The sequence below is a fragment of the Schistocerca piceifrons genome, chromosome 5 (genome assembly GCF_021461385.2).
Source record: "Schistocerca piceifrons isolate TAMUIC-IGC-003096 chromosome 5, iqSchPice1.1, whole genome shotgun sequence".
Lineage (NCBI taxonomy): Eukaryota > Metazoa > Arthropoda > Insecta > Orthoptera > Acrididae > Schistocerca > Schistocerca piceifrons.
This window is the reverse complement of record NC_060142.1, coordinates 77,300,695-77,322,583: the sequence shown is the minus strand read 5'-3', so window position 1 is coordinate 77,322,583 and position 21,889 is coordinate 77,300,695. Positions and strand designations below refer to the sequence as shown.

The following is a 21,889-nucleotide window of genomic DNA, read 5'->3' as shown; positions in this document are numbered from 1 at the left end:
CAGGACACAAGCAGCAAGGGTTGCTGACAGGACACACTTCCCAGTATTCTGCTGAATAAACTGGTGCCACATGCCATCCAGATGACCAACAGGGACATGTGACAAAGGAGTCACATTGTGGTTGCTGACCTCATCCTGGGGAGCAGCAGACCACAAAGACGCTCTCTTGTGATCCAGCTTTCAGACTGAGCAAATGGTTTCCCACTGAACACATCTGTCTCTGCACTCCATGACTGGCCACCAGTGAAACTTGACATGAACAATCTTCTCTGTCCTTCCTATTCCTGTATTTTACCTTCACCCAACAGGCAGACACCTCACTGTTCAGCCTGGACAAGCCCTTATGTGACCTATAATTTCAAAATATAATAAAAATTCAGTTTCTCTCTCTCTTTCATTTCGAACCTCCCATCCAATACCCTCCCTCTCCCATCTCTGGCCAGACTACCACTTCTTGTGCCTGCATATTTCTTCATTTTTGGGTGCAGCATACTCTTTCTTTTGCAAGAGAGACCCAACATTTAGCTGCGAAAATATTATCTAAATTCATACCTTTTTTGGACATTACTGATTAATGGACTTCTTTGGTTGCCAGAATCGGGTGTGAATCAACTATCAAGTTCTTATTTGTGGATTTGCATCTGTAGGTGATATTCCAGCATTCTTTGTTCCTGCTCTTATTTGAAGCATTGGTCTTTTCATTTGGTTTCTGGAGTACAGATACAAAAAAAAAAAAAAAGTGCTATAGCTGGTTGCCTTAAAAACCTTCCGGATTCAGCATACAATATGTGTATTATTAGTAACATTTTTGTTTCCTTCTTCATTAAACTTTGGGAATTCCTGACCCCAGATTGGACATGTACCTGTGCTGTTAACACAGTATGGAAATCTCTGGTTCACAGGCTGGGGGGAGGGGGGGGGGGGGAGGAGAGAGGGAGAGAGAGGGAGAGAGAGGGAGGGAGAGAGAGGGAGAGAGAGAGAGAGAGAGAGAATGAATTCTGCAGGGCACAATTTTGATACTATAGCATCGCAACAAGCAGGGTCAATGCTTCTTGCAAATGAAGCCAGTGTTGTAACTAATGATTTTAGATTGACAGCACCATGAATAACGTTTCTGAAAGAATTATTGGGCAGGTCTTGACTATATTAGGTGCAACAAAATAAATGGCATAATAAGCACACGCAACTGTAGCACATGAACAGGAATTAGTGGAGAGAGTACAATTTTCTTAGAAAATGTAAGAAACATGTTATGAATTTCTCAAGCAGCTAAGTTCAACAACTTTAATAAGACCTTTTCATTAATTTTAAAACACACACACAAATCAATTGTGTACATGGTAAGTCATTAAGTTTCAATTATACTTTGAAAGACTAATATTACATAATTATTTGTTGTTTGCAGGTAAATGTCTGTAGTTCTGAGATACATGAAAAGCCCTATGTCACAGTACCATAGCACCCCAGTACAGGAGCAAAAAAATTATTGACATCCAACAGTCATAGAATCTTAGAACATGTTCTGAGCCCAAACATAATGAGGTATCTCAAGCAGGAAAATGTCCTTCATGCTATCCAGTATGGACTTCGAAAATATCATTTATTCAAAACACAACTTATGTTTTTCTCAGATGACATCCTGAGTGCCATGGGTCAAAGCAATCAGATAGATGCAGCAGTTTTGACTACTGATAAGCATTTGACTCAGTATCTCATCAATGCTTTTTAACAAAACTATGATCATATGGAAGTATACTGTAAATATGATCTTATGGACTACCAAACAAAATTTGTGATGATTTCTTGGTAGGGAGATGAAGCATATTATCTCAGTTGGAACGAAGTAACTTCAAGATTGTTTCAGAAAAGTGTATGGGTACTCTTTCTGTTCACGGTGTAGCTTATATTATAGGTCCAGCAGCCAATATTAATAGTAGCCTTAGTCTTCTCGCAGACAATGCAGCTATCTGTAATTAAGTACTTCCTGAAAATATCTACAGAAATACTGTCTGATCTCGGCAAGATTTCAAAGTCGTGCTGACATTGGAAGTTTGCTTTTGTTGTTCAGATATGTAAAATTGTGCACTTCACAAAAAAAGACAGTATTGTATGACTATGATGGCCATGATTCACAAGTGGAATAAGTCACATCACACAATTTGTGGGGATGTGAAATAGAATGATCACATACAGTCAGTCGTAGGTGAAGTAGGTGACAGACTTCGGCTCATCGGCAGGATTCTGGTAAAATACAATATCGGCAGGATTCTGGTAAAATACAATCAGTCCATGAATGACACTGCTTGCAAAGCACTTGTGCACTAGTGCAACCCATTCTACAATATTTATGAAGTATGAAATTACAATGAAATCCAGACGATTAGCTGCTTACAGGCATTGATAAATATGAATGGGGAAGTTGAAAATGTGTGTCCCGACTGGGACTTGAACTGGGGATCTCCTGCTTACATGGCAGATGCTCTATCTGATTGAGCCACTGAGGATACAGAGGATAGTGCGACTGCATGGACTTATCTCTGGTACGCTCCCCATGAGACCCACATTTCCAACTTACTGTCCACACACTACATTTGTAGTGCCCCTGCCCACTATACTCATTACTTGCGGAAGTCAATCTACCAATTCTTGTAAGAGTTTGAGCAAATGTGAGTGCACCCGCACTGAAGAAGATCTTTGGCTGGTAAGCTTTATTTATATATGAAGATGGTATTTGTTCTTTTGGACATATCCAAACAGATACCATCTTCATACATAAATAAGGCTTACTGGCCAATGATCTTCTACAGTGCAGATGCACTTACATTTGCTCAAACTCTTACGGGAATCAGTAGACTGACTTCCGCAAGTAATGAGTATAGTGGGCAGGGCACTACAAATGTAGTGTGTAGACAGTAAATTGGAAATGTGGGTCTCACGGGGAGTATACCACAGATAAGTCCATGCGGTCGCACTATCCTCTGTATCCTCAGTGGCTCAATCAGATAGAGCCTCTACCATGTAAGCAGGAGATCCCGGGTTCGAGTCCTGGTCAGGACACACATTTTCAAGTGTCCCTGTTGATATTTATCAATGTTTGTAAGCAGCTAATGGTTTGGATTTCATTGTAATTTCATTCTTCTAGAGCTGCATTCTTTCGGACACGTATGAAAGAAAAGATAACATATTCATATATAAATAAGGTTTACTGGCCAATGATCTTCTTCAGTGCAGATGCACTCACATTTGCTCAAACTCTTACGGGAGTCGGTAGATTGACTTCTGCGAGTAATGAGTATAGTGGGTAGGGGCACTACAAATGTAGTGTGTGGACTGCAAGTTGGAAGTGTGGCTCTCACAAGGAGCATACCAAAGATAAGTCCCTGGAGTCCCACTATCTTCCGTGTCCTCGGTGGCTCAGTCAGATAGAGCATCTGCCATGTAAGCAGGAGATCCCGGGTTCGAGTCCCGGTTGGGGGCACACATTTTCAACTGTCCCCGTTGATATTTATCAATGCCTGTAAGCAGATCATGGTCTAGATTTCACTGTAATTTCATTCTTCGAGAGCTGCATTCTGTTGGACATGTCCGAAAGAACATATACCATCTCCATATATTTATGAAGTATGCCTCAGATTATGTGTAGCAGAAGATATTGAATGTACACACAGAAGAATGGCATGAATGGTAACAGGGATATCTGACTGAGTCTACTCAACCGTCAATGTATCCTGTCAAGTGTAACATCATGTTAAGTACTTGGCAATCACAATGTTTTTGGTTGTATGTTCTAGTTTTAATGTTGTTTGTGTTCAGTTATTGTGGATGGCAGCTTGCACTGGTTGTTCACTAGACCTATATAGGTCTAGAGCAGATGACGAGTTTACTGAAGATCTCAGTACTGTTGATCTGTTCTGCTTTTTTAACTCTACTTCAACATTTATACCTTCCAAACCACTGTGAAGTGCACAACAAGCAGTATGTCTCATTTTACTAGCCTCATATAACTTGCTATGTTATCCCTACCAGAAAATCCCCAATCAAGTCACAAATTTCACTTGATACCCCATACGATTGTACTTTCAATAATAAGCATAGATGTGGTACTAAGTCACTTAAATTTTGGAAGCCAAGAAATACTGCATCTACCTGGATGTCTTGCTTCATATCTTTCAATATGCCATGACACATAGGTTTCACTTGATCGTAGTTTTTGGAATCCACACAACTTCACATATGAGGTCACTCTGTTTGAGTTCAGAATATTTTCTACAACAAATAGATGTCAAGGGTATTGGGTGGCAGTTTTGTGGAACATTTCTGCTATCCTTCTGGTAGATGGGTGTGACCTATGCTTTCTTCCAACTATTACAGATTTTTGTTCAAGGGATCTATGGTTGATTATAGTTAAAGGAAGGGTTGACTTGGCTGCAAATTACGAATAGAATCTGATAGGGACATGACCATCAGACCCTGGACCTATGTTCTGTTTTGACAATTTCAACTGTTTCTCAAGACCATTGGTTTACCTGGATCAGTAATGCAAATACTGTGATGGTTACCTAATGAAGGCCATGACTGACCACCTGTCCTATCCTCACACACTACCTGTCCTATCCTCATAACGCATGTTACTGTGCTGTGTGCTGTATATTTTGGCCTACTGATTTGCACTCTATTACCTTAACAAAGCCCATATCATTGTAAGACGATCCTTCGATGAATAAAAAATAAATAAATAAATAAATCTTTATAGAGCTGAGGTCTAGTTTTTGTCATTAGATCTAATATATTTCGAGCATGAGATTGTTCTAAGTAGTGTTCAGAGAAGGCATTACATAATGTTTCACAGGATGCCTCATCAAGTCCACAACTAACAAAATTGTAATCATCCCTGAGGTTTCCTCGATAGTTTTTTGAGGCAAGTCTGGTGGTCACCAGAAAGATCCAATTACAATTTTATGCTCACTCCTGATACTGAGCCTTACCCAAACAATCTAAGCTGCAGCTTCAATTCCTATCTCAGTACACTTGAGTTTCTTGTCTACTATGACAAATACACCACCTTCATTTCCTATTGGCCTACCAAGCGAAGTGACGCAATGGTCGGCACAATGGACTCCACTACGGGGATGACAATTCAAACCCCGTCTAGCCATCCTGATTCTGGTTTTCCATGGTTTCCCCAAACTGCTCCAGGCAATTGCCAAGATGATTCCTTTGAAAAGGGCATGGCTGGTTTTCTTCCTCATCCTTTCGTGATCTGTGCTTGTGTTCTGTCTCTAATGACTGCAGGATGACAAGGCATTAAACTCTAATCTTCCTTTGCATTAGCCTATCCTTTCTATATAATAGTTAAATCTACCCCAAAACTCTCACTGCTGCGAGCTGTGGGTTTTAACCAGCTTTCTGTATCTAGTATTATGTAGGCTTTTTAGGGTCGCTTGAATCTCTGGAACTCCACAGTGAATGCTTCATCAGTGAACCCCTAGGATTTTAATACTCTCATCTAGGTGGTGGCGGTGGGGGGGGGGGGGGGGGGAGGGGAGGGGTGCATTTCTTTGGATTTACACTAATTCTTCCAGGTCTTCTACAGCTATCACTATCTGGATTGGATGGAGATGTGCCTAATCCAAAAACAAAGATCCTTGTGTGGACCCCACACACAATCAGCTACCTGGTTTCCAGCTGTTGGCAGCAGCTGTGTTGTTAGACTTATATGTAGCACAGACTGAGGTCTTTTTGTTCTAGGTTGGAAGGTGACAGAGCAGTTGTGAGTTGATGAAGCCGAGGAATGTGGTACATACAGTTCGGCACAGAGTTATTTAACTATTCATTGTTCCAGCACACCATATCTGAATGGAACAAGAAGAAACTTTAACATGTGGTACAATGGGAAGCCCCTCTGACATGCACATGGATGTATTTTTAACATTACATTGACAAAATGAGGTCACCACAGCCAGAGCTTAATTTATATTGGGGAAAAATGGGAAATGAAATCAGGCAAGGTCATTCTAAATAACTACCCAGATAGTCACTTTGAGATTTAGCCAAAGGATAAAACAAAAACTTGCATCTGGATGACTGGACAGGAATTTCAATCACCTTCCTTACAAATACAAAAAAAGAGGGAGATTAGATTCTAGTTTAACCTCCAACTGATGACTGTCCACAAGCTTGAGTAGGAGAGAAGCAAAGGGTGGGGTGAGATGGGGGGTTATGACTTGGATTGCACATGGATGTGGAGGGAAGTGATTTACACAAATCAAATAAGACCTAAATCCAAATAACTATGAGAGAAAATTTGCCATTATGAGACATTGTACTAGATACAGTAGAATGGTGCAGCAAGGTAAGAGTTGACAGGCGTACTACTAATAAATGAAAATACAAAACTGGTTTTCTATTTGACCTACCAGGTACATTGCTACTCTACGGTTATAAATTTGCCAATTTTTTACTTTGGTAACGAATGAAATACTAGCAAATATGTACATATCTGTCACTAACCGACATCCTACAAAATCAAAAGCCCATCAGAGATCAAAAGTCGTCAGTCAATGGATAATCTAGGCTTTTCTTACGGCATCAGAACATAACTTCGAAGTCAGAAACTCTAAACTCAAACAAAAAAAATCAAGAGACTGCGCCAGAATGAGGGCAGAAATATAACATTCTGGACAGTTTAAAATGAGTGGCATGGGCGGGCATTGAAAGGGTAGCCAAAAATATTGTTTTATGAAATGAAGTGATATAATATCGTCATATAACATCGTAAGAGATAACTGAAAATGCGTCTACGTAAAGATACAAAATGTAGTTCTCCTGATGTACAGTATTCGCCGTATATGCCATAAGTTGGTCAATTCATATACATAGTGTAGTTTTCCTTCATGTATGGTTCTTAAACGATGTTCTAATTTTTTTAGTTATTTTGTAAGTGCCTCTCAACAATAACTTAAAAAAAATAAATCACCTACGAGCAAGAGATAATCCATAGAATTCGTCGAAGTCTTCGTGTGTTTCAATATCTTGGGCAACGCCATCACTAATAAGTCTCTCTTCTTGAACATCTAGAATTATAGGCGAATCCTCATCCCTAAATATGCGGTATTTGCCCGCAAAAGCCCCCGAAATCTGAGTCTCTTCATTTTGTTTCTTTGAGTCTTCAACAGAATTATTCCGGTGTTCACAGAAATATCTGCAGATTTTATATGATGAAGGTGCGAAGTTAACTACAGGTTCAAGTGCAAATAAACGTCTAGTTCGAGAAACAAGTCGGCTCAGCATCATCTCATAACAACACTAAAAACATAAACAAACAATTCAACGCACCACAGTAAATCAAAGATCGTAGTAGTACGCAAACACACCGTAAACGTTACAACACTAAATGAGATCGCTACTTATTAGTACGAAGGAATAATTTATTAGAATTTGTCCATCTCTAAACTTCATAAAGTGCTAGGTTCGCTTGGAACTGTAGCTCTTCTGACGTTATAGTCATGCTAAAGATGTTACTGTTAAACTACATGTGCATAACGTGCCGAGTAAGTTGGCGATAACAGTTGAACGAGTCAAGGTGTATGTTATTCAAACGTTGGTATTTGTGTACTGTTTACGTTTGTGTATGGTTTATGTGGTTGTCAGAGGAATTGTACAGTGGAAATTATTATCCAGTCACAAATCAGATATTTTGATTTGAAATAAGGTAATGTTTTTTACTGCAGATAACGACCACTTGCTGTTCACATCTTAAATTTAAGAAATTACGCAAATTTTCGTCATTTTAAATTTTTCTTGTGTTGAATGTTTCGAAATTAGCCGGTCTAGACCCTATCACAGCGACGTTGTTTCATATTTCTCTTTAATTAATTTGCTAATAATTCACAATTCTTTGATGTAGTTAATCGAATTCACCCATGGTTACCCACTGTCCACTCTAAAACCACACTTCAGTTCACGAGTTCCTGTCAGAATTGGGGTTCCCTTTCTTTTGTCCTCTTTTTAACGGTACAGTGATATGTGCGAATGGTAAAATTCATTGTACGAGATATAAAAAGTCTATTTGAGGATTACTGAGGTCACAAAGAGCAATCTTATCACTCTACCAGACCATCTAGAATATCAGTCTTTTTCTGAAAAGGACGTTTTCTTCCTGCTCATAAGGTCACATTTACTATTGGTTCAAAATGTTTTCCTGTGTGACAAGGTATAAAGCATTATGTTCGGCATGCCAATAAGAAAGGAGTCATTTATTAACTGTGGGTCTCTTGCCCTGTTTTATATTTCACACAGACCCAGATCATGAAATAAATCAGTGGGGTTCAAGATATGTGATTCAGCATTGTTAAAATGTCATTTTAAAGAATAAGGAGAGTTTAGCAAAAATTATATCAATAAACGAGAAAATAGATCATGTCAGAAGTATAGGCTTGATAACTCAGAATGATTCAGGTAACTTAAGCTACAAACAGATATGTTTCACACTTTTGAAGGTGCATGCAAATAATAAAAATTAAGTTTCTACAGGGAATCGTATAACTCTGTTGGCATATGCCTTTCCGAGATTGCTGTCTGAAATAGGGTCGACAGAAGCGTCCGATCCCACGCGTCGGCTTTGTCGGTGTTGTCGTGTGTGACGTCATGACGGCGCAGAGTTTGGTTTGAGTGTGGCTGTCTCCAGTTCTGTTTTATCTTATTTTATTTACTTTTCTGATCTGTTCGTTCTATCTCGTGAGATTTTTTTTTTTTTTTAATTTAAAAACACTTATTACTTATTTTAATTATCTGTTTCCTCGAATTTCTGTTTTAGTTTATTATATTTATCTTTCTGATCTGTTCGTTCTATCTCGTGAGATTTTTTTTTTTTTTTTTTTTTTTTTTTTTTTTTTTTTTTTTTTTTTTTTTTTTTTTTTTAAGACAAAAAACACTAATCAGCTACTGAAGCATCTTTATCTTCTATGGTTGCAGGGGTTACGACTCCTGGGGAGGTGGGTGGGTATTCATGCATGGCTGTCTTCACTTACACACTGTAGCTACGCAAGGCGTCTAAATTTGTTTATATTTAGTTTGCCCCCCACCCAAAACACCCCATTTCCCGCGCTTGTCCCGTTAGTGTCATTAGGCTTCTTGTGGAAAGTGTGTGTGTTTATTTTTGTTTCCGCCATATTTGTGACGTCATGGGTCAAAGCAGACGGGTGGGATCGGACGCTTCCGTATTTCCCTGAAATACTCCTTTGTGATACAGACAAGGGGGAGATTGAGACAATAATTAAATCACTGAAGTCTAAGGACTCTCCCGGATATGATGGAGTGCCTAGCAGAATATTAATGTACTGTGCTGCACATGTTAGCTCTGTATTTAATCATATTTGTAATTTTTCCTTTAGGAATGGTCAGTTTCTTGAACGATTAAAGTACTCAGTAGTAAAAGTCACTTTATGAAAAGGGAGAAAGGGATAATGTAGACATTTTTGATGTATTTCTATGCCATCAGTGTTTGCTAAAGTTATTGAAAAGGCTGTGTATGTAAGGATAATTGAAAATGCTGTATTCTCTTTCCTCTTTGAAGTACTGGGTGAGTTAAACAAAAGGTTTCGAACACTAGACATATTTTTTGATTTAACTAAGGCATTTGATTTTGTTGATCACAAAATATTGCTCCAGAAGTTGGACCTTTGCGGAATATGGGGAGTAGCTCACAATTGGTTCACCTCTTATGATAGCAAAAGACAGCAAAAGGTCATGAGGAGCCCTGCAGCCAGGCGACTAGCACAATTTTGATGTTCTCGTAAAGATAAGTCATTTAGGTTATAAAAACATATAGTTTAGTACTGATTACATGGTATATAGGTGTATTAGTGTGCCTTTTAAGTGTACCATTAAAGGTTTCATTTTTCTTTATGTAATATAGCAGAAAACGTGAAAAGACCGTACAGTCGTAATTTCTGTTTACTTTTTGCTGCAGCAAATCAATAGAATTTTTTCCCCCCCTCCAGCAATTTAACAGTAGCGTACCTCTTCCTTATTTAACTCACATTTCCGGAAAGTAGTGTAAAGATTAAGTTGTTGTTTTTGTTTACGCACAGTCAAATTTGTGGACCTATATTTTCATGTTTATCTATAATTTAACTGACTTATTCTTAATAAAGTATTACATTTATCATGTGTGTGTAAAGTGCTTGACTTGCTGTAGAATTGTTAGGTTGGGGCTTTGGTGTGACGGGTGCTGTAGTTTTTTCCATGTGGGTGATTGTAGTGGTATGGAAACAGGGGAAGTAAATGAGACTCATCAGTGGTTTTGTAGAATATGTGGTAGAGATAGGAAGATACTAGAACAGGAGGGGAAAATTGCCGCCCTTCAGGCTGAGTTAGATAAGGCCCGGGGAGATCTTGACAGGTTAAGGAGGGAGAAGGGTAAAGAGAGGTGTGAAGTGGCAACAGGCAACAGGAGGAACAGGCCTAGAGCTTTGTCTGACAGCTTTGTGGTGAATGTGGAAAATGGATTTGACCTGCTGCTTCAGTTAGAAACTGGTGAGCCTCAAGCAGTTGCAGGTGTAGACAGGGCACAACAAACTTTCAACAGCAAATTGAAAAGTAAGAATGTAGGGAAATCAGTAAAGAGAAAGAAAGTGTTGTTGTTAAGTTTTTCAGGATGAACTAGGATCAGAATACTAGGTCACCAATTTTTTTAAACCTAGTGCTGGTCTGGAGCAGGTGACAGAGGATTTAGGATCACTTTGCAAAGATTTCACTAAGGAAGACACCTGGTAATAGTGGATGGGGCAGGTAGACCTAATAGTATTGACTGAGATCCTGGGTACAGTATAGAGTGTGACCAGGCAAAGATTGCATCAGCATCAAAGCATACTAGTGTTGAGTTTGTATCTGTACTTGAGCGCCATGACTGGCCTCGTTTGAACTCTTCTGTCAAGAGAGTTAATTTCGAGTTGGAATGGCTGCTTATGTCAGATGCAGGGTCACATATTGGTGTGGTTCCTGTTGATTCTCTCAGTAGGTGGGATTATACTAGGCATGGCCTTCACCTTATCAGGATAGGGAAGGGTAAACTGGCTGGGAAAATAGCAGGAAAGTTAAAGGGGGGAGGCACTGCCATGGGCGATAAAATACCAGTGGTTATAGGGTTCAGAAAAGATCGTTTTTAAGGGTAGGGAGCACAGAAAGAAACCAAATTTTAAGAGAGGTTAGGACTGAGACAAACCTTCAGTTTGAGAAAGAAACCAAAAAACATAATTCTATCTTATTACATCAGCATAAACAGCTATTGGTTAAGAATTTTCAACAGTCAGCAGATATTTTAACTTTACCCAATTTTAACTCAGTCAATGTGAAATCTCAGCTATCCTTATTGCATCAAAATATTCGAGGATTGAGAAATAAAATTAATGACTTAATTATCTACATAGATGAATTAGAGTCCTCAAACCCAGCTGACATAATCTGCCTCTCTGAACATCATGTGACCACTGGTATAGAACTTTTAAGTGTTACAGGGTTTAGGTTAGCATCTCACTTTTGTAGAGGAGAAATGGAGGAAGGTGGAGTTGCCACGTTCATCAGGATCTGTCATAAATTTAAGAACATAGACATTCTTAAATTTTACCTAGAACAGCACATGGAAGCATGTGCAACAGAAGCAGAATTTCATAAAAAATCCATCATAATATTAAGTGTATATCGAGCACCTGCAGGTAACTTTAATCTGTTCATAAACCACCTTCAAGCTGTACATGCCCATTTAACAACCAAAAACAAAGAAATAGTGGTTGCTGGTGATTTCAATGTAGATTTCCTTAAAGACTCTCCCAATAAGAACTTATTTGAGTTAGTAACACTATCATTCAACTTAATTCCCACTGTAAAGTTCCCCACTAGGGTAGCCAATTGTTCACAAACAGCCATTGATAATATCTTTATAGAAAAGTCCAATGAACAAAACTATATGACAAAACCAATAGTCAATGGCCTCTCAGACCAAGAAATGCAGTTCCTTCTGTTAAATGTTAATACTAAACAGGGTATAAAATCTGTTAAATCTTAGCTCAAAAGGGTAATGAATAAACCAAAAATTGATTATTTTAGGACACTCGTCAGAGACATTCACTGGACTGACGTTCACAGTGCTCATGGCATGAATGAAAAATATAACACTTTTTCTAATAAAGTGCTTACCTTATTTGAACACTGTTTTCCCCCAAAACTAACCAAGGTTAGAGCAAAGTCTACAAAGAAGCCATAGATTACTCAATGAGTAGGGGTATTTTATAAAACAAAAAGAAAACTGTATCTGTCAATCCGAAACAGTTCTGATGTTGATGCTATAGCACATTACAAGAAATACTGCTAAATATTAAAGAGTGTAATACGGACATCAAAGCAAATATATTACAAAGAAAAGATAGTCATATCAGATAACAAAATAAAGACGATATGAGAAATAGTGAAGGAGGAGACAGGTAGACCCAGACATGAAGAGGGACAAATAGCATTAAGAGTAAGTGATAACATTGGTGATAGATGTGTATAGTGTTGCAGAACATTTTAACAAACATTTTATAACTGTTTCTGAAAAGATGGGGTTGTCAGGTTCTGTAGATGCTGCTATGGAATACCTCAGACCAGACATTTCAAGTAACTTCCATAATATGAATTTGACTCTCATTACCCCAGCAGAAATAACGTCCATTATAAAATCTTTAAAATCAAAAACATCTAGTGGGTATGATGAAATATCAACAATGTTAATTAAAAATGTGATTCTGAATTAAGCTGTGTAGCCAGTCATTTATCAGTGGAATATTTCCTGAATGGTTGAAATATGTTGAAGTTAAGCCACTGTTTAAGAAGGGAGGTAAAGAAATAGCATCAAATTTCCATCCAATTTCACTTTTGTCAGCATTCTCAAAAATTTTAGAAAAAGTAATGTACAATCGGCTTTACAACCATCTTATCTCAAATAACATACTGTCAAAGTCGCAGTTTGAATTTCTAAAGGGTTCTGATATTGAGAAGGCTATCTACACTTACAGTGAAAATGTGCTGAATTCACTAGACAAAAAATTGCAGGCAACTGGTATATTTTGTGATCTGTCAAAGGCATTTGACTGTGTAAATCACAATATCCTTTTAAGTAAATTAGAATATTGTGGTGTAACAGGAAATGCTGCAAAATGGTCCAAATCTTATCTCTGGCAGGAAACAAAGGGTGTTATTAGGAAAGAGACATGCATTAAGCTATCAGGCATCATCCAACTGGGATCTAATTACATGTGGGGTCCCACAAGATTCCATTTTAGCGCCCTTACTCTTTGTTGTGTATACCAATGACCTTTCATCAGTAACATTACCAGATGCCAAGTTCGTTTTGTTTGCTGATGATACAAACATTGCAAAAAATAGCAAATAAAGTGTAGTCTTAGAAAAATCGGCTAATAAAATATTTGTGGACATTAACCACTGGTTCCTAGCCAATTCATTGTCACTAAACTTTGAAAAAACACACTACATGCAGTTCAGAACTTGTAACGTGTGTGCCACGAGTATATGCCTAACATACGACGACAAGCAGATAGAAGAAGTGGACAGTGTTAAATTCTTGGGATTACAGCTTGATAATAAATTCAACTGGGAGGAGCACACCACAGAACTGCTGAAGCGTCTTAACAAATCTCTATTTGCAATGCAAATTGCGTCAGACGTTGGAGATATAAAAATGAAAATGCTGGCATACTATGCTTACTTTGACTCCATAATGTCATATGGGATAATATTTTTTGGTAATTCATCAAGCAGGGCTAAAGTTTTCCAGGCACAAAAATGTGCAGTACGAGTTATATGTGGTGTGAACTCAAGAACATCCTGGAGAAGCCTGTTTAGGGAGCTAAGGATACTACCTACTGCTTCCCAATATATTTATTCCTCAATGAAATTTGTCATTAAAAATATATCACTTTTTAAAACCAACAGCTCAATTCATGGAATCAGTATTAGAAATAAGAATAATCTTCACAAGGATTTAAAGTGACTTACTCTTGTACAAAAAGGTGTGCATTATTCAGGAACACACATTTTGGAATTTCTCAGTAGAACCAACTGATTTGTGTGTGTGTGTATATATAAGTGTAATATAACTTCTGCACAATTTCAGTGCAATAATGTGTTCAATGTAAATAAGTATTGTAGTAGTTCTATTACATGTTTATTACCTTATAAATAAAAAAAACTTTTTTTATTTTAAATTTAGTGCATTAGTGTCTGTAAAATGATTCTTTGATATAGCGTTCATTAAAAAAAATGATGATCATTCCACTTGGGACCTGTGGAAGGTACATTCGTTTATTTGTTTCAGTTGTAAATATTTGTCATGTGTTATTGTTTTTCTGACATGTTCTACATCCTGGAGGACCTCCTCACTATGGAACAATTGGAATGAAAGTAAATCTAATCTAATCATTATTCACTGTGTTGAGAATGGCTGTGATATGGGGTCTGAGTGGGATACGGTCAAGTGGGGGGTGCCCCAGGGATCAGTGTTGGGACCACTCCTGTTCCTTATTTATATAAATGATATGCCCTCTTGTATTATGGGTGACTAAAATATTTCTGTTTGCTGATGACACTAGCTTGGTAGTAAAGGATGTTGTGTGCAACATTGGCATGATTTCAAATAGTGGAGTTCATGAAGTAAGTTCATGGCTTGCAGGAAATAAACTAACGCTAAATCACAGTAAGCCTCAGTTTTTACAATTTCTAACACACAATTCAACAAAACCAGACGTTTTACTTTCACAGAGTGGGCATATGATTAGTGAAACTGAACGGTTCAAATTTCTAGGTGTTGAGATAGATGGTAAACTGTCGTAGAAAACCCACATTCAGGATCTTGTTAAAAGACTTAATGCTGCCATTTTTACTATTTGAATGGTACCTGAAGTGATATGGAAATTAGTCTTCTTTGCTTATTTTCATTCGCTTATGTTGTAGGGTATTATATTTTGGGGTAACTCTTCCCATTCTAAAAGGATATTTTTGGCTCAGAAACGGCAGTTTGGGCAGTAAGTGGTGTAAGTTCACGAATCTCTTGTTGACTCCTTTTCGTGAGTCTGGGTATTTTGACATTGGCCTTTAATGTTTATATTCCTTACTGTCATTTCTTGTTAACAGTATTAGCTTATTCCCAAGAATAAGCAGCTTTCACTCGGATAATACTTGGAGAAATCAAACCTGCATTTTGATTGGATTTCCTTAACTCTTGTGCAGAAAGGTGTACAATTTACCGCTGCATCCATTTTCAATAACCTACTACTAGAATTCAAAAATCTTAGCAATAATCCTTGCACTTTCAAAGCAGAACCGAAGAGTTTCCTCATGGGTACTCCTATTCTGTCAAGGAGTTACTTGAAAAATTAAGCTGATTCTTGTTGCATTGTTGATTGTGTATACTTGAATTTATGGACTGACTTTTTTTGGGTTCATAAACATTTAATTTTTATCTGTTATTACTTTTATGTTGTAATTTCATGTGGTGACATGTTCCATGATCTTGGTTTTGCTCCTCAATTTGGTCCTATGGAACTTGACATGTAAATAAATAAATGATTGATTTTAATAGCGTGGAAGTATTTTTGCTGCTTGGCATTTCCATGTCTATATCCATACTACTATATAAAGACAAAATGTTGTTTAACATTATTACCAAAAACCTTGAGAACTCTGTGGCTGATTTACTTCAGATTTTTACATGATCCTCTAATAAACATCCAGGCAGGTCCAGGCTATACAATTTTTGATATATGTAGTATAGAAAGGGAAAGAGTTGTTTCCAAAAAACTTGAGAATTTCACGACCTATTTACTTCAAATTTTTGTGGTTAACTGTAATAAACATAGGCTGAATATTTTTAATATAAATCACATAGAAATATTAGTAAGTGGTGGAAACATTGTTGGCAACAGTCTTGAAAAGTTCTTGAATGATTTACTTCAAATTTTCCTACAGTACTCTAGGCAATTTCAAGAGTAATTGAATGACAGTAAGTGAATATTTTTTTCCACTTTAAGCTTAAAAATATCCAGAATCACTGTTAAGGACAAATTCTGTTACTGTATTTTCTACATAAACAAAGAAATACAATTTTTTAGTGCAACAGTTTGTTTCATTCATATAGCGAGACATCACGCTATGAACAACTCGTCTGTTGCCTGTATAAATTCACAAAGATTCTATTATAGAGAGAGTAAATGGGAAACAAAATGGTGTAGAAGATAAATGCATTGAACAAATATTGTACTAATGAAATTTTTAAAAAATCCCTGATAATGCAATGATACTTTATAGTAACTGAATGACACTTTCACTTGAAAATTACTCATTTCATTTGCATTGTTGATTGGGTGGGAAAAATGGCACTTATTACTCAGCTTTACTTTAGGTGCAGCCAGTTTCTCTCTCTACACACACACACACACACACACCGGCAAACATTTATCTTCCTTTGAGGGAAATATTAGTATCTTTCCATTTGAATCATTTTTTCTACGAAATGAAATTTCATAACCATCTAAAACATAAATCAACTACCCACAAAAAGTTTTGACCCTTTTTTATGAGCACAGGCCACCAGAGGAAAATCCTCTTGAAGCAAGGCATTGCGATTAATCATCCTGCGAATGTGCTTTGGTTGGCAGGTCATTCCACATCAAAACACGCAACAATTGAAGGATTTGTAACCCTCTCTCTCAGATTTTCACAAAACTTTGCACATTTGCTTATACTTATAACACAGGAACTTCTGCAAAATCTTTTGGTCTCAGACTGCAACTGTATTTTACATCGAGTTCTAAATGTAGTGATATTCTGATAACAGGGCTCTGAAAGAATGTCAATGCAAAATGGTTCTATATACAAAAATGCCCATAACTTAAGTGTTTATGAAGCTTTTGATTTGGAATTTTTTTAAGACGTTAAGTACGACACGTAATTAACAGATATCCAGTTTTCAAGCAGTAAAGTTACAAAGAAATGTTTTTAAAAAATATTAATGTATGTCAATTTTCGATTTCAGAAAAATTGTGGGCATGTGTTTATATAACATTTCTTCAACCTGCCGGGAACCCTATTTTGGTCATAAATAATCCCACAGATTGTAAACTTTCTAGTAAAATAAAAATTTGGATGGGTCTTCTGCTAATTGACACACACATGTGAAATCAAAATACATTTTACTGTGGTGGATAAGGGTCATAAGTAAGTTCATCCACTCACTGTCTCACACCCCAGATGCAGGGGTATCAAATTAGCATATTTAAGTGTAACTCGTTCTAGTCAGGCAAATTAACCTCAAGGGTGAAATTTTATTTCCTTTCATTTGATTAATTCAGTAATGTTTTAAAGACTATAATATATTATTTATGTGTTCAGCCAATCATCTGCTCACAGTGATTAAAAAAGGTGTTCCTAGAGAGGCAAAAGCTCGTTTGAAACCTTTATAGGCATGAAAACAATGCAACAATTGCCAAAATTTGTTGTTGAGAATAGCTGGCATGCTACAATTAGTCTACTTGGCCCCAGTTGCTCATTGTATTTCTGTGAGACAAGCCATATCTGTTTGTGGTGTGGACCTATATTTCCACTTGTATAAAGTATGTTTTAAGTACATTAGTGCTCAGTGAATTGCAATGGAAAATGTGAATTCATGCACTGTTAGAAAATTATTAAAAACAACATGTCGGTTGACAACTTGCCCCTCAGTAGAAACTCAAAAAAAAAAAAAAAAAAATAATAATAATAATAATTTAGAAGAACTGAATGAAGACCAACGAGATTTGATATTGCTGTGATCCAGTATAAGCTTTCTACAAGATCAATAAAATGCTACTAGATGTGGATATCACAGATACTGTTACTTAACGTTTTGAAACTGGTCATCAAAGAGCTTGTTGTGATCCTTACAAAAACCACAAACAGTTGAAAAATCTTTGAGCTCAGTTTGCTTGTCTTTGTCTAAAGCATTAAGTACTAAAAGAATATATGTAAAACCAGGCCAAAAACTGTGCACAACATGTCATAAAATGTGTGAACAGAAAACTATCATCAGTGATATCATAGAAATGAAAGTGACACAGATGACCCGGAGGTGACATTTCATGAATCAGTACTAAGAAGCCAAAGTATTGAGGATGTGAATAACACTTTACATTATTTGGGGGTGCTCTCCCCTAAAACTTCACTCCATTCCAATTCACAGCGAAGCTTCATATGACAAGAAGCAGTTAGAAAAAGTGAGGGATGTTTTGGAAAAAAAAGTGTTCAGGCATTACATTGCAGTATTGAAGATTCTGACTGTAGAGAAGAACAGTTTGATGATGAAATTGTAAAGAAAGCCAAAGATTATGATGTCATGATATTGTTAATGAAAGAAAAAGTGGCTAGCGTAAGAGTACCTGAAAAAATTCAAATTTAACTTTAGCTCCACCCTCTTAGACACAAGAAAACATAGTGTCAGAATTCAGTGTTAGTGAGTATGTGGTTCGACAAGCAAGGAAACTGAAAACAGAAATGGGTAACTTGTCAATTCCTAAACCAAAAAGGGAGAAGATATTGCTGATGAAGTGGCAAAAATTGTCACAATTTCTATCAAAATGATGAATAAACGCAAGTGTCACCAGGAGCAAAAGAAAAAGTTAGCATTCAGGAGAATGTATATTAAAAAAAAAAAATCCTTTGCAACTTAAGAGAACTGTACTCTTGTTTTAAATGGGAGAATCGAAACATTACCGAGCGAGGTGGCGCAGTGGTTAGACACTGGACTCGCATTCAGGAGGACGACGGTTCAATCCCGTGTCCGGCCATCCTGATTTAGGTTTTCCGTGATTTGCCTAAATCACTCCATGCAAATGCCGGGATGGTTCCTTTCAAAGGGCACGGCCGACTTCCTTCCCTAATCCGATGAGACGGATGACCTCGCTGTCTGGTCTCCTTCCCCAAACCAACCAACCAACCAATCCAAACATTAATATTGGTCTTTTTAAATTTTATTCGCCAAGACCGAAGTTGTGTATTTTAGCTGGTGCTGGTGGCACTCATTCAGAGAGAGAGAGAGAGAGAGAGAGAGAGAGAGAGAGAGAGTGTGTGTGTGTGTGTGTGTGTGTGTGTGTGTGTGTGTGTGTGTGTTGTATCTACCAGAATATAAAACTGGTTTTAGATGTGGAACACATTGAAGAAACATACAAAGAACTTATATAATTTCTCGTGTGTGACTCTGAAAACGACGACTGCATGGTTAATCACTATGATAATTGTCCCAGTGATGACAGACTGTCAGAATTATTAAACAGAAATTAGCTTACAATGATGCTGATGATGAAATTGGGTTTAGTCAGTGGATAAATACAGACCATCAAGCAGAGTTGGTAAAGCAGTCTGCAACTGTTGGTGAATACATAGACTTGTTGGTAACAAAATTACAGGCATTTAACCACACTCACTTATATATTTCAGTCACAGTCATTGAAAAAATCTAACCCCGGAAAAAGCAATTCGGTTAATAGACTTTGCTGAAAGCTACAGTTTTGTTATTCAGAATGAAATTCAGAGTTGCCACCAGACAAGGAGCAACTGTACAATCCATCCCATGTGTGTTTATGTGATTAATGAAGAAAGCAAATTGGTAATAGTGCACCACTGCTTTATAAGTGATGATAGGAAATGTGATGGAGGATTTGTAAATGCTGTCCAGGAAGAAATGGTTAAGTGGCTGGCAGAGCATTACTCACAAGCGAAGAAAGTGCGTTGTTTCGCCGATGGATGTGCTGCTGAATATAAGAATCGAAAAAGCTTTAAAAAATTGCGTGAGCACAAAAACGATTTTTCTATTGACGCTACTAGCCACAGTAAATCTGTGTACAATGGTTCGGGAGGAACTATAAAATGTATATCGAGAAGAGCTGGTCTTCAACTAGCGGATGATGCACAAATAACAACTGTATATAGTGTTTATGATTTCTGCAAAGCTAATATTGAGGAATGTTTTTTTCACATCTTAGAGAAAGTCAATGTAGATATCCTACACAAGAAGCTCGAGAAGAGATTTTTGACAACCCCCACAATAACTGGTGTCAGGAATTTTCACCATTAAAAACCACTTCTGTGGAGAGTAGAAGAGTAACTTCTTCTGAAAAGCCTTCCTTGATTTTTTCATTCAGTGAAAATGCCCGTCAGTTGACATGAATTGCAAAAACAGACATAATGTCTAATAGGATAGCAGCAATCAGTGAATTTTACAATGTTACTTATAATCCATCTTGATTGCAAAATTTTTATTCATATGACCGGTTTTGGTTCATCCAGAACCATCTTCAGATCTGTAACAATAATGATACTAATTTACTATTTCACGAATGCAAATCTTTTTCATCCTATCTAATGAACATCAGACGTACCAGAACGTACCTGATATTTTGGTTACAGGAGTACCCTGTCCCAATCCAGCAACTTCCACATGCTGCATCACATAAAATTGGTTGGCGGAATGCACGTCATTTATATTAATTGTATTTTATTATAAAGTGTGTTCATGTGTAAGCTTTTTAAAATATTTTTTTTTCTTTTAGGTGCAGTTAACTGTTTTCAGTGATGGCTGACGTCAGAGACATATTGGAGCTTGAAAGGCCTCCAACCCCTGAAATAACAAAAGAGGCTATTTTGGGACCTGAGAAGGTAAAGAGAAAGCCATTCACTCCAAAGGTCTCAAAACGGCCAGAAGGAATGCATCGTGAAGTATTCGCTCTACTTTATACTGACAATAAGGATGCTCCTCCAGTCTTCCCAACAGACATGGGTATGTCTTAACACTTTTCCTTACATGATATTTGTCATTTTGATCTCTCTTCATTATATAAAATTTTGAATGCCTTAATGTTGGGAATAAAAAGAGCGTTGGGAATAAATATAGCTAAAAAATGTGGTTATTGTACAACGGTATTGAAACTGGGGAGGAAGTAAAAAATGTCTTCCTGTGTATAGTGAAGTTTACATTATTTATCAGTATTATTATTTGTCATATAATGAGATGGATGGGGGAAGAACTGTTGGTCTACCTCCACATCCTGTATGTGAACCCGGAACACAGTAATTTTACTGTCATGGTCATTACGTGAGATGTATTTGGCCCCTGAACATCATGTGACCACTGGTATACGTATGTTAATGGTGCATGAGGTAGGTTAGCATCTTACTTCTGAATAGTAGATATAGAGAGAGAACAAACTGCCACATTAGAATGACCAGAATTTCAAGGAATGGAATCTCCAAGTTGGAATATCAACAATATAAGGAAAAGATAAGTTGCTACTTACCGTAAAAGTGACACATTAAGTTGCGGATAGACACAACAAAAAGACACTTTCACATTATCTTTGAGCCAAAGCCTTAGTCACTGCCAGAGGTGACCGACATGTGTGCATAAGGTGTGCTTGCTTGTATGAATGAATGTGTGTGTGTGTTTCTTTTTTTGACAAAGGTTTTGACTGCAAGCTAATGTGTAAGTAGCTTTTCGTTGTGCCTGTCTGAAACTTAATGTGTCATGTTTACAGTAAGTAGCAATATATCTTTTCCTTATATTGCAGAATTTCAACCACATTGATGTCAATAAATTTTATTTAGAGCAACATCTAGAAGCGTATGTGACAGAAGAATAATTTAATAAGAAATCCTTTGTAAAGTTATCTGTGTATTGAGAATCTCTAGAAAACTTTAATGTTCTCATAAATCATCTTGAAGTTCTTTTGATTTATTTAGTATTTTAAATTAGAAAAACAAGGCAGGAACAGTGGCCACTGGTGAGTGTGATATAGCTTTTCTGAAGACT

The 21,889-nt window shown here is 37.1% G+C and overlaps 2 protein-coding genes across 2 annotated transcripts in view; one reads left to right on the top strand and one right to left on the bottom strand.

The window, feature by feature from the left end:
* Positions 1-7,355, bottom strand: part of LOC124797957 — a 28,808-nt gene extending 21,453 nt beyond the window's left edge. Inside the window, exon 1 of the mRNA XM_047261114.1 lies at positions 6,981-7,355. Within this exon, the coding sequence (XP_047117070.1) occupies positions 6,981-7,293 (313 nt within the window). The 5' untranslated portion in view covers positions 7,294-7,355. The remainder of the gene's footprint in view (positions 1-6,980) is intronic.
* Positions 7,356-7,568: 213 nt separating this feature from the next.
* Positions 7,569-21,889, top strand: part of LOC124797956 (DNA methyltransferase 1-associated protein 1) — an 84,713-nt gene continuing 70,392 nt past the window's right edge. The window contains exons 1-2 of the mRNA XM_047261113.1: positions 7,569-7,711; positions 20,634-20,860. Of these exons, the coding sequence (XP_047117069.1) occupies positions 20,656-20,860 (205 nt within the window). The 5' untranslated portion in view covers positions 7,569-7,711; positions 20,634-20,655. The remainder of the gene's footprint in view (positions 7,712-20,633; positions 20,861-21,889) is intronic.